General features: G+C 41.0%; 1 protein-coding gene across 4 annotated transcripts in view; it reads left to right on the top strand.

Moving 5' to 3' along the window:
• The first annotated feature begins 590 nt into the window (after positions 1–590).
• c2cd3 (C2 domain containing 3 centriole elongation regulator) overlaps positions 591–11381 on the top strand; it is a 29754-nt gene continuing 18963 nt past the window's right edge. For all 4 annotated transcript variants that reach the window (XR_004568163.1, XM_034207016.1, XM_034207015.1 and 1 more), the window contains exons 1-23: positions 591–828; positions 1927–2196; positions 2270–2427; positions 3132–3289; positions 3384–3541; positions 3635–3767; positions 3848–3988; positions 4085–4232; positions 4349–4449; positions 4612–4815; positions 4912–5027; positions 5137–5255; positions 5632–5763; positions 5850–6290; positions 6413–6564; positions 7152–7395; positions 7599–7782; positions 7864–8047; positions 8234–8406; positions 8494–8629; positions 9912–10180; positions 10561–10638; positions 10732–11334. Coding sequence is in view for 3 of the 4 variants with exons in the window: in XM_034207016.1 (XP_034062907.1) it covers positions 777–828; positions 1927–2196; positions 2270–2427; positions 3132–3289; positions 3384–3541; positions 3635–3767; positions 3848–3988; positions 4085–4232; positions 4349–4449; positions 4612–4815; positions 4912–5027; positions 5137–5255; positions 5632–5763; positions 5850–6290; positions 6413–6564; positions 7152–7395; positions 7599–7782; positions 7864–8047; positions 8234–8406; positions 8494–8629; positions 9912–10180; positions 10561–10638; positions 10732–11334 (4354 nt within the window). In the remaining variant the exon portion in view is untranslated. The remainder of the gene's footprint in view (positions 829–1926; positions 2197–2269; positions 2428–3131; positions 3290–3383; positions 3542–3634; positions 3768–3847; positions 3989–4084; positions 4233–4348; positions 4450–4611; positions 4816–4911; positions 5028–5136; positions 5256–5631; positions 5764–5849; positions 6291–6412; positions 6565–7151; positions 7396–7598; positions 7783–7863; positions 8048–8233; positions 8407–8493; positions 8630–9911; positions 10181–10560; positions 10639–10731; positions 11335–11381) is intronic.

Raw genomic sequence — 11381 nt, 5'->3', positions numbered from 1 at the left:
GCTTCATGAAGTTAGACTTAGACTTGGTTGGACTTTATCTTTCCTCAAAAAGTCCAAAGACATGCAGCAATAGGTTCATGGCAACTCTAATTGCTTATAGGTGCAAATGTAATGTTAAAGAAATACCCTAAAATACTTTGTGTATCAATTACTTACCCTGTGTTACCTTGAATGCCATATACAGTAACTTAGTTTTTCTCGCCTGCGTCCATAAAGAATGAATACAAAATACAGAGAAAGGTCTTGATGAGTAGCCTATGTAGCCTGAATGGGGGCTGTATTTCACAACAAAACGTTATCAAAACATCCATTAACACACTCTCCAACAATTCGTTCAGTTCTAAGTCTCATTTATTCAATCCTGTGCTTTCCCAAAAACATGCATTTTCAGCTGCAATACTTTATAAACTTGATCATTTAAGTCTGAGCTAAACCAGCGACTGTCATCATGCAACGCTCACCTGGGTTAGGATTAGGGTTAAACCATGGGTTAAACGTGTGTTTATGATTTTTGGCCGCCACATCAAAATCAACTTCATTTCCCAGAATGCCTCTGTAAAAAAGCAGCGGCAGCGGAGGCACTCTGTCGGGAACACTTTAGCGGGCTGCCGTTTGTATGTTTGTGTGGGTGTGTGTGCGAAACCCAAGCAGCTCTGTTAAACGGATTAAAGTTAGTGGAGTTAGTGCACAACGGTGATAAAAACCATGGCTGTTGAATGTTTAGGCACTGCTTCTGCCAGGCTCTTATTTAAAACGCATATTTACTGAGCTGCGGGATGAAGAGCAGAAAACAGAGGACCGTCAGAACCGGAGGCAGCAAAAAGAAAGGTAAACTGTTGTTAGCTTAGCTACCTGCTAGCATGCTGCTTAGTTACGTGAAGTAGCTGTTAGCGTCAGCTGTCACATTAGCCGAGTATATTAGCTTGCAAGCTAAAGTTGATGTAATATGCTCTCACTTTCTGACAATCGGATTTTGTTTTTGTTTGTGGTGTCCATGTTAATGTGTTGCAGTACCTGCATTGCACTTTATGGGTATCCTAAATTGTGTTTACAGTAAGTTAAGCAAAACTCATAACATCATTTTTTCGCAGAGAAATTATTTTGTATATATCAACAACGTTTCACTCGGTTGTGTAAACATAACATTGTGTAAACATAAAATTATAAGAGACATATGTTACATATGTCTCTTATAATTGTATGTTCTTGTATTTTGTTATCTGCTGTGTCTAGAACTTCGCAGTATGTGTTGTTAGTAGGTGTTTTTACACATGTTGCCTAGATAACATATTAACTTAACGTTAAATATTGAACTACAAAATAACTAATTACGAAATACATTGCAGTAGGCAACACCTCAGGTTTAACGCTAATAATTCAATGCCATAGTGACTGTGAGGCAATTCAAATGTGATATTGTGTCCCAAACACAGCATGGCTGCTCCACTGATTGAGGTGAACTGTCAAAAATAGTGTCTAACATTGCTGGGATAATACATTATTTTTGGAAGTATCATGATTCATGCCTGTTTAACTCATTATTTGAAGACCAATATTCCTACAGGGATAAATTCAGTATCAATGTGGATATGTTTGGTTAGCATGTTGAAGCACCGGTAGCCTCTGTGCATCTGTGAACAGTAGCTCTCATAGAAATCATTGTCACAATATTATTACAATTTTTTATGTTAGCAATTTTTAACAATAAAGCGAATATATACAAAAACACATTTTACACTATGACATATATCTTAAAAACGTCTGTGGAAAGCAGACTTATTTTAGTTTTAACTGAAGGAAAGATAAAGATGTAAAGAATATATCAATAAAATATGATTCTTTGATCTTAATCCTTCAGCTAAAACCACTTTACTACCTTTAACATTTAAAGTGTTGTAATCTGTAATGAATTATATCTCTTTCCAGTCCCCAGCGATGTGCCCCCCGCCACCAGCCTCCCTCCTCTGGTCGAAGGCCAGCTAAGATGCTTCCTGCGGCTGACCATAAGCAGGGTATTATGGACAGTTCATAAGCCTCCACCTGCAACATTTGTGAGGCTGCGCTGGTGGGGAGAGTCCTCAAACGGGACACACTTCTTCCCGAGAGATGGCTCACAGCCGTCACAGAAGACCATCAAGACCACAGCTCGCTTCCCCATCCGCTGTGGACCAAAGCAGTTCACCTCATATCTTACAGGTAACTAAGATATCTTCAATGTGTTTGAGATGGAAATGTTGTCACTAGCCACTAACATTTTAATGATGAACAGATATGGGCTCCCTGGTGCTGGAAGTTCTGACAAAACCTGATCATCTGCCGATCGCAAGGGCTCAGGTTTCGGGTATCTCTCGCCTCTCTCTGTCCCACCCCATCAGTGGATTTTACACCCTTATATCACCTACATCTGACAAGCTGGGAGAGTTACAGGTTAGTCGAAACTTGAATTCACGTTCTTCTGCCACCTGCATTTGTGGAATAATGTTTGCTATGCTGAAGGGTCCTGAATATTGAGACTCCTGAAATTACATTTCCTTTCCTTTTGGCAAGAGTAGGCATCTTTACCAACTGCAGGGGTGCTATTTATATCAGACTGACCATTTAAATATCTCTTAAGCCTTTTAACATTTCTATCCACAATTATATCGGTAAAGTGTTTGGGGACATTCACTATTTACAACTCATCACCGTCACGTCATGTTAATATTACCATTATAAAAGGTGGCATTGACAAACTAACCATTATAACTATAATTAAATAGATAAATTGTAATATTTGCAATTTATCTCTGCACAATGATACTACTTTAAAAATGGCACAGCTCATCCACTTTAAGATATACTGAACATATTGTCATTGTTATTTGTCATATTCTTTTTGTATTTTACTTGAATGTTTTTCTTGTACACATTCTCAGATTTGATAGTATTCCTTTTCTTTTTCCAGGATCTGCTCCTATGTTACATTCTAATATCTCTTTACTATATTTTGTGAGTCTAATTCCTTCTATGTGAAAACCAATTCAGCAAAAAAACAAGATTCTGATTTTAATAAATACTGTTAAAAATTCTCAAGCTGTTATATTTGTTGCACCAGGAGCAGTACCTCTAAGCTTCTTTCTCTACCTCCTTAGGTTTCCCTTAATCTGGAGCCTCTGACAGAAGCCTATGACAGCAGCAGCTCTTGTCCCATCACAGATATTAGTGTTGAAGGACCAGAAGTAACCAAACTGAATGTGCCCTCGCAAACCAGACCACTCTCCGCCGTCAGCAGCAGTGGAAACACTCCAAGGTTCTAAGTACTTGTGTGTCTTGTTATAAGCTCATTGGTAGTAAGTACATCCGAGCATCATAATCTCACTGTTTATATTGTTGTTATATTTCAGAGGGAAAGACCACTTGTATTTCCAAAATGCACAGAAGGACAAAGAAGAATCACTGGAGAATCAGATGCCGACAACAGACAAATCTCCAAACAGTCAAGCGGCCATGAATCCTTCATGTAGACAGCTCTGTGGTCAAACCACCAATGATATTCTTTCAGGTTGGTTGCAGCATGACTACACAACGTAACGAGTGCATAACCACAAACGCACACAATGAAGTGCCTCTTAACAAACCTTTTCTCCTATTTCAGTTATTCTGGAGCGTGGAAACAAGCTTAGAAACGCAATGGTTGTATCAACTTTAAAATGTGACATGGATTCTGCCCCGGCTCTGAAAGACACCCCTCTACCTCTCCCAAAGGAAAACATCCTGCCATCTTCAAAGTGAGTGTGTTTTAGTGTGAAAACAACAATGTTTTCTATCGGCTTATAATACACATAATACTTTCTCCCTGTGTCTGCAGGCCCGTCCCGTCTCCCTCTGGGATGTTCCTTCAAAATATTCTTCATGCTGATTCAACTCTCAAGCACTCTGAGGATGTTTCTGTAGTCTCAGACTGTCCTATGGACATGGATAACAGAGCTGTGCACCTGCTCCTCGGCAGGTACTTATGCACACATTTATTGCATTAGCGGACAGAATATGTAAGCAGTTTCTTTTTCAGACGTTTGTATACTATTTTCCCCCCTGTTTTGTTTAGCTTGAACACTTCTCCTTTGCCTCTCTGGGATGGAGATGGCTCCTTCCCTGAATCTCTCTCTGGCCATAGCAGTGTGTGTGGGGACAGTGAGCTCAATGATCCACAATATGACCAGAGCTTACTGGAACATTTGTTCTACAAAAGTCCTGTAAGTAGTACATTTTATAATGATAAAAAGCATGTTTTATCTGTAATATCACTCTCACTGTACTTGATTTTGAGGTAGGGGTCATATAAAGTCGTTCTTTTCGTGTTCTTTTTCAGATGTCAGATATCAAACCAGACGACACTGAGCCAGAGGGTCAAGGAACAATGTCACGGAGTAAAAAACAGCTGACACAGTCTGCACCCAAGATGAGTGAACGGTATGGCCTTTACATGCTCTATAAACCATGTACCATTTTAATAAACCCTTAATATGGGATACACACAAGCTGCATTCAGCACGTAAAAAACATACGGTAGATGTAATACATTAACTTTTGTTCATTTAAGACAATTATTAACCATATTTTCACTGTGTCTAGTCCTAACTCAGAGCCTCAGCGGTGTGCAGATGCTGCTGGTATCCCTCCTGGTTTGAGTGCAGAGCAGTTCACTTTGCTGAGTTTGATCCGGCTTGCGAGAGTCACCATCGACTCTCTTATTGTACCTACAGGAAGTACAACCACCACACCTAGAAAACCCTCTAGTAAAGGGAAACCTCCTCAACCGTTAACCAGCAAAAAGTGGTAGGCAAAACATTGAAGATATTTTTTATTTCACTTAAACAAATAATTAAATGATTATCAGTTCAAGCATGACATATTTAATCTCTTTATCCGTAGCACATATTTTGTAGAGTATCTGTTCCCGACGGCCTCAACTTCCAGTCGACATGATCGTAGTAAGGGTGGAGATGGAGAGGTGACCACAGCTGTTGCCAGTAAAGTTGCAGGTGGAGGTATGTCCTGTTACGATCTGCTTTTAAGTAACCAACTCGAGTGAAAAACAATGTTTATGGTAGGTGCTTGTGACAGAATCTGACATACTGTATCATTTTTGTTTTTCAGCGGTAAAGTTCCATCAGCGATCTGTGTTTCCTGTCCACTTCAGTACAGCAGCAGTAAACAAATGGTGGGGAACTGATCTGCTTTTCAAGATTTACTCACGAAGGAGCGACCAAAAGAAAGTAAGTAGATTTCGTATAACATTAGTAATTTGATTGATAAAATGCATTAGATTGGTTTGTTTAAGAGTGACTGACTGACTCTAAAGTTACTACAATTTCTAAGTGTTACATTTGTAACTGCTTAAATGTAGTTGTTGTGATGTAAGTTCCCTTTGATAACTATAAATAAATAACAATACATGTGTTTGCACAACACTGTTCTGATGGTTTTTAATGGATCTTTTTAATGTTTTCTATGTTATGGGTTTATTTGCACACTGTTGATTATTTAGCACCACCAAGAAAATGGTTAATTTTTCACAAAACAGAGTTTAACATGTATTAATAAAGTGCTGTAATGAACTGCTGATGATGACCTTGGCTTCCCTTGCTGCAGCCTGTTCCCATCGGCATGGCGATCCACCCGCTGCGCTGTCTGCTGGAGAGCGAGCAGCTGAGTCAGTCTGTCCTCTTACCTGTGCAGAGGGTGGAAGCGAACAGTGAAACACAGGAGATTGGACCCCTCAGGGTATGTCTCTTTTACGCAGGAATTTATTTTTATAAGCCTGTTTTTTGTACCCAAATATCTGTCATAGGGGTATTTTTTTTTCGCAGGTGTCGCTAGAACTTGCTATACACAATAAAGATTTCTCCACTGAACAAAGTAAAAGCAAGCTGGCTCGGAGAGATGCATCGCCTTCTCAAACTGCACCCAGTCCACAGAGAGAGAGCAGCTCCAGATCTCACCATGCTGACATTGAGAGGGAGGAGCTACCTGCTGGATCTTTTGAAGAACCCACGCTGAATGCTTGGAGTCCTCAGAAACACTCAAAGGAACCTTCTCCTCATCTCGGCCTCCGAACATCTCACAGATCACAGCTACAGGTGGAGGAGGATCCTGAGGTTCTGCTGCATACGTTACTCATGGTGCCCGATGGAAAGATCTTGCCCATGCAGGCTCCAAACGTGTACCTGAACTGTAAACTCTGGTGTGATGAGACAGCGAGGTCTGTCGTCAGCTGGGGGCAGGCAAATCCTTCCTTTAACTTTGTTCAGGTTAGCCCAGGAAATCAAGTCTTCTAACCATATCTTACTTTTTACATTAGGCTACAATGGAAGCAACATGCTAGAACAATAACAACACAGTACCATGACTTTGTCTCCATCCTTTGTCTCAGGTGACCCCTGTGGCCTTAACTACTAAGCTGCTGGAGCGGATGAAGAATAACGTGATAGTAATCGAGGTGTGGCAGAAGACGGGAAGTTCAGGGCAGGATCGACTCCTCGGCCTCGTTAAATTACCTCTCCACCAGTTCTACATGTCATTTAGGCAAGTTGGAGAGACTAGTCGGAGAGAGACTAAAGAAAATAAATAAAACCTTTTTTTAGATTAGGAGTTGATTGGCACCAAATAGTCAAAGTGCTAGTGATTCCTTTGGTTATGAAACAAGTTGTCCATTAGTCATTTGATTAACTAATTTGTTTGCAACTTTTTTCTAATTATTAATAATGTAAGACTTTTTAATGCAAAAGTACTTGCAATTCCCTTGCCTCTGACATCTCATGTAAATATTTGTTGACTTCTTTTGTTTATGATGGTCTATAGTTAATACGATTTTTACTGTTTGACGGACAAAAGAAACAATTTGAAAAATACATCTTCAGCTGCTGAGAAACGGGTTATTTGAGAAAGTAATCAGCAGATCTTTTATTAACCTGTCCTCTGGGAGGCGCTATGGCACTCCACCTCAAACTGTTATAGGATGTTCTATCCTACATGCCAGATATTTGTTGTAATCTTAAAATGAAACTCCAGGAATTTACACCACAAATTACATTTCACAGTTAATAAATATACCTCTCACAGTGAGGCTTACATGACAATATATTAACCCTCTCTGCTTTTCTCCCCTGCAGGGATCCAAAGATTGCCCAACTTCTTCTCCAGGCGCAGTACCCTGTTCTAGGGGTGGACTGCTACATGCCGCTCATTGATGTGTTCTCAGGAAGCTGTAAAGGACAGCTCAGGGTAGTTTTGGCTATGGGCCGATCAGAGCAGATAGCTGCCCTCCAGCGCACGAGGGATGAAGAATACGACTGCTTACCTCATCTCGTGAGACCAGTTCACCTGCTGGATCACCAGTCTCATTCACCAAAAAAGGTTAGACAATACATTTTGTCACACCGATGAACTTTACTGAAGTGTACTGCATACTTATGTGGGTGCGAGAGCAGGATCTTCAGATATCTCACGTCTCTCATCCGAGTGTGTTTCTTCTTTGTTTCCTTTATGAGTGAAGAGTACACACCAACTGTGATGACAAGTTGTTAATTCTCTCTCACCTCCTTGTGTTTCCCCCTCAGGTTATTGCACCTCAACAGGAAAGTATGAGAGAGCATGTGTTTGTGATAAGAGTGGAGAAGGTAGATGGGCTGACCCCTCTGCAGTCTACAGTGTGGGGCGAGGCTGACTGCTACGTCCAGTACAGCTTCCCCTGTCAGGAGGCTGACCCTGCTGCAAAAGTGGACCAGAACCTCATAGAGAGTAGTAAGTCAATTTTACTTTCTAATTTCCCAAGTTGTTTATCTTCCCTCTGCGTCTGTCTGACCTGTAAGCAATCTCCAACAGGCGTAAACCTGAAGCCGTTCCGTACCACCACCACTCTCTGCGTCCCGGACCCTGTGTTTGGCCACACTGAGACTCATGTGCTCCTGGCTCCTGAAGGACTTCCTGTTCAGAGGCTGCTGCTTAGCTCTCTTTCGACTAAAGGCCTAAGCAGCGGAGGGGGTGTCCAATTTGAAGTCTGGTGCAGGTTTGTGATTGTTCAATAGAGGGAAATGTAATTGGAGATGCATTCATTACAACTGTGGTCATTACTCTGAAAAGTTCTGAGGTTTCACGTGCATAAATCCTGATCCGATTCTAATTGCAATTTCATTAGCTCTTAGCTTAAAACGTACTGGTTTTATTTAGATTTTAGATTTTTTTGTTTTTACAGATACTATTATCCAAACGTTCGAGACCAGCTTGTGGCCAGAGGAATGCTTCCTTTGTCCAAGCTGTGTGCCATGGTCACCATGCAGAGACAGCATCCTAATGAGGCTCAAATGTTCTCCCTGCCCCTGATTCCCAGGACGAACAGTCCCATTGCAAACCCGCCTCAGCCCTCAGGTACACAGACTCACTGAGTAATGGAAACTAAAAATAATACTGTATTGGCACAATTAGTATCTTCAATGTTCTGTTTTGTTGTCTCAGGATTACTGGATGTGTGCATTCGGTACAAGCACCGACCGGTGAGACCTGAAGGTCAGACTGGTAAAGGAGTGGCCTCTCGTGTTGTGACCCTGGTGGTTCAGGTGCACAGAGCATCAGGTCTGCAGGCTGCAGCAAGGTACAACACACACTGTCCTCTTGGGAGCTTTACTTGTTTTGATGCAAGGAAAATCCACTTAGCAATGTTGAGAGTGGTGTTTTTTGGGGGCTAAATGTGTGTGAATCTGTTCCTAATGGTGTGATGAAAAAGGGCAGTTTATTGGTTTGAATGCTATTTTTAATTTGGCAGTTGTTCAGACTAAAATAACACATTTTGTAACTCCTTATGATTGCAATATAATGTCAGTTAAAGTAGTTAGTGTTTTATTTGTCAAGTTAGAGCTCTCCTTGCTGACATTTCATCCCCAGCATATTGTCCTTGAAAGAGAAACTGAAATTGAGTTTCTCAACTTTACGTTTTGAGATACAAATAAGACGAAATTCCCTTCCATTAGTCTGTCTAATGGCAAGTGTTTCAGCATCAGAGATCCGAAAACACATACTGACAAATGTCTTCCTTATACATATATATGTAAGGGATAATGTGCAGCGAGGCGGTCATTACTATATTTGTAATGACCGCTGTAATGACCAATAATGACCAAGTCGCTGCAACTTATCCCGCTTATTACAAGGCCACATTCTCAACAAAGTAACGACATGACTCCCAATATTAATTGAAATGCTTTTATAGATTTAGAAAATGTTTTTATTGATTAAAAAAAATTGTTTTATTGATTTAAATTGACATGCATCCACTAAGAAAAATAGTCCGTTGTTACCGTTTGAACTATGTAGCAACGGCAGGAACTGCTTTTTGATTACAGATTTGAAAACATCGTTGCTTGCGTTAAAAGTTGCACGATTCATTATGTCAAACCTTGGAAAGTATCTAGATATCCCTGCCCTAATGCCAAAGTAACTGGCAACTGAATATGTTTTGCCGTTTGATGTCTATGTCTGGACCGCTGCGTAAAAAGGAGGGTTTCTGCCCCGTTACTTCTCCGCTGTTTTCTTGTCCCTCTTGTCTTTTTCTTTTCTTCGCTGGGGACTCGTCAGCCACTAACCATTCATCCACATTACTGTGCTCTCCAAATATATTAAAATGTTTATTAAAGTCCTCCATGTTGCTCTCACACGGTAGACAACGGAAAACTAAAGACAAGCAAACTGTATACAGTTAGATCGACCAGACTTCTTTCTGCAGATTTGAGCGTCCTTAACAATGGTCTGTACTACTGGATTAACAACATGTCACGTGTTCTGAATTGACCAATCAGAATCGAGTATTCAACTAAGCCATGTAATAAACTTCCTTAATGTCTTCAGTTTGCTAATTTGCTTCTGTCTCTCTGTTACAGGGTTTTATCAGAACAAGATGACAGATTCAGCTACTTTGCTGGTGTGGGAGTAAACTCGTTCATCACGGTGGAGCTCTCGTTTTTGCCTGAGAGTGAGATGAGGTGCACCCGTGTCGCTGCCAGGACCTTCTGCCCTGAGTTTGACCACCACATGGAGTTGTCCTGCGATCTGCTGCTTCAGAGGAGCAGTGGAGAAACCTGCAGCTTAGCTGAGCAGCTGGAAGAAGCCTCTGCTGTCTTCACTGTCTGGAACAGAGACAGTCGCAAAGGTTTACAAAAGCTCAGTTCAATTTTTCCACTATTACTATATTATAATGATTTTAAATTTAAATGTTAGGTTTTTTTCTTATCACACTAACCATTTAATATGCAAGTGATATTTGTATTGTTTTACAGGCAAGGTTCTAACTTTTATTCAGCTTATCGTTTAATAAAACATGTACAGCATGCAATCAAACAAACATTTTAATTGAAAAATGTGTGTTAACGAGTTGGTAAATATTAACAGTGTTGCTCCAAGTTAGAAGAATGTTAATTACAACATGTTACACAATTGCTTGGTTCAAGGGAGTCTTTCTAGGTTATCTTAAATGTTAGAAAAGAATGTGTCTGTAACTTACTAATTATTTTTGTGCTTTTTCTTGTGCAGTCCACACTCATAAGCCTAAGGATGCGATGTTGGGCTCAGTGAAAATACCTCTTGCTGATCTCATCCATAAAAGAACAGGTAAGCTCCTCTCATAGTGACTGCTGTTTGACTTGAATTTCCTGAAAAAAACGACTCATTTTCTCATTCATGTTACTTTTTCCAATCTTAAAGGTATTTCAGGCTGGTTTGGAGTGTATACACCTCAGCAAACAAGTTCTTCTTCTCAGCAGCAGCACATCTTGGTCGGAGGCCTTGAAATCTCCGTCAGCTTCGCCCACCACTCAGACAGGGAAAGAGTGATAAAAGCTGCTCAGGGTTTGAGCTGGGAAATGGCCCAGAATGACAAGCAAGAGGATGAAGAAGCTTGGGGAGACGGCATGAGAAAAATGTCTTTAACTGTTTCGATTCCTAGAGCGTGGATACCGGTCCACTGCTTGCTTCTGCCGGGCCTCAGTGAGCTGGAGCGCTCCACGTACTGCTACTTCAGGTACAAGTTCTACGACCAGGAAGCCTTCTGCTCTCAGATGAAACACCCCTCTGTAGAGGAGGGGGGGCAGGCCACGGTGACCTTCCAGGGAAGTAGAGCAGTGGAGCTAAGGAGCACTCAGCCCTTGATGTGGTATCTACGAGAGGAGAGGCTGGAGGTCCAGCTGTGGGTCGCATTTTCAAAAGAGAAATCCCAGAGGCCTAGAGACACTGATCGACTGGTGGGCTCAGCATTTGTTGATCTGTCCTCTCTTGCAAAGACGCCGAAGCAGAAGTTTACCATCAGTGGTAAGAAATTACTATTGTGTTATCATTTGACTGAATAATATTGCTTG

This window comes from Gymnodraco acuticeps, unplaced genomic scaffold (assembly GCF_902827175.1).
Source record: "Gymnodraco acuticeps unplaced genomic scaffold, fGymAcu1.1, whole genome shotgun sequence".
Classification (NCBI taxonomy): Eukaryota; Metazoa; Chordata; class Actinopteri; order Perciformes; family Bathydraconidae; genus Gymnodraco; species Gymnodraco acuticeps.
This window is presented reverse-complemented; position numbering and strand designations above follow the sequence as displayed.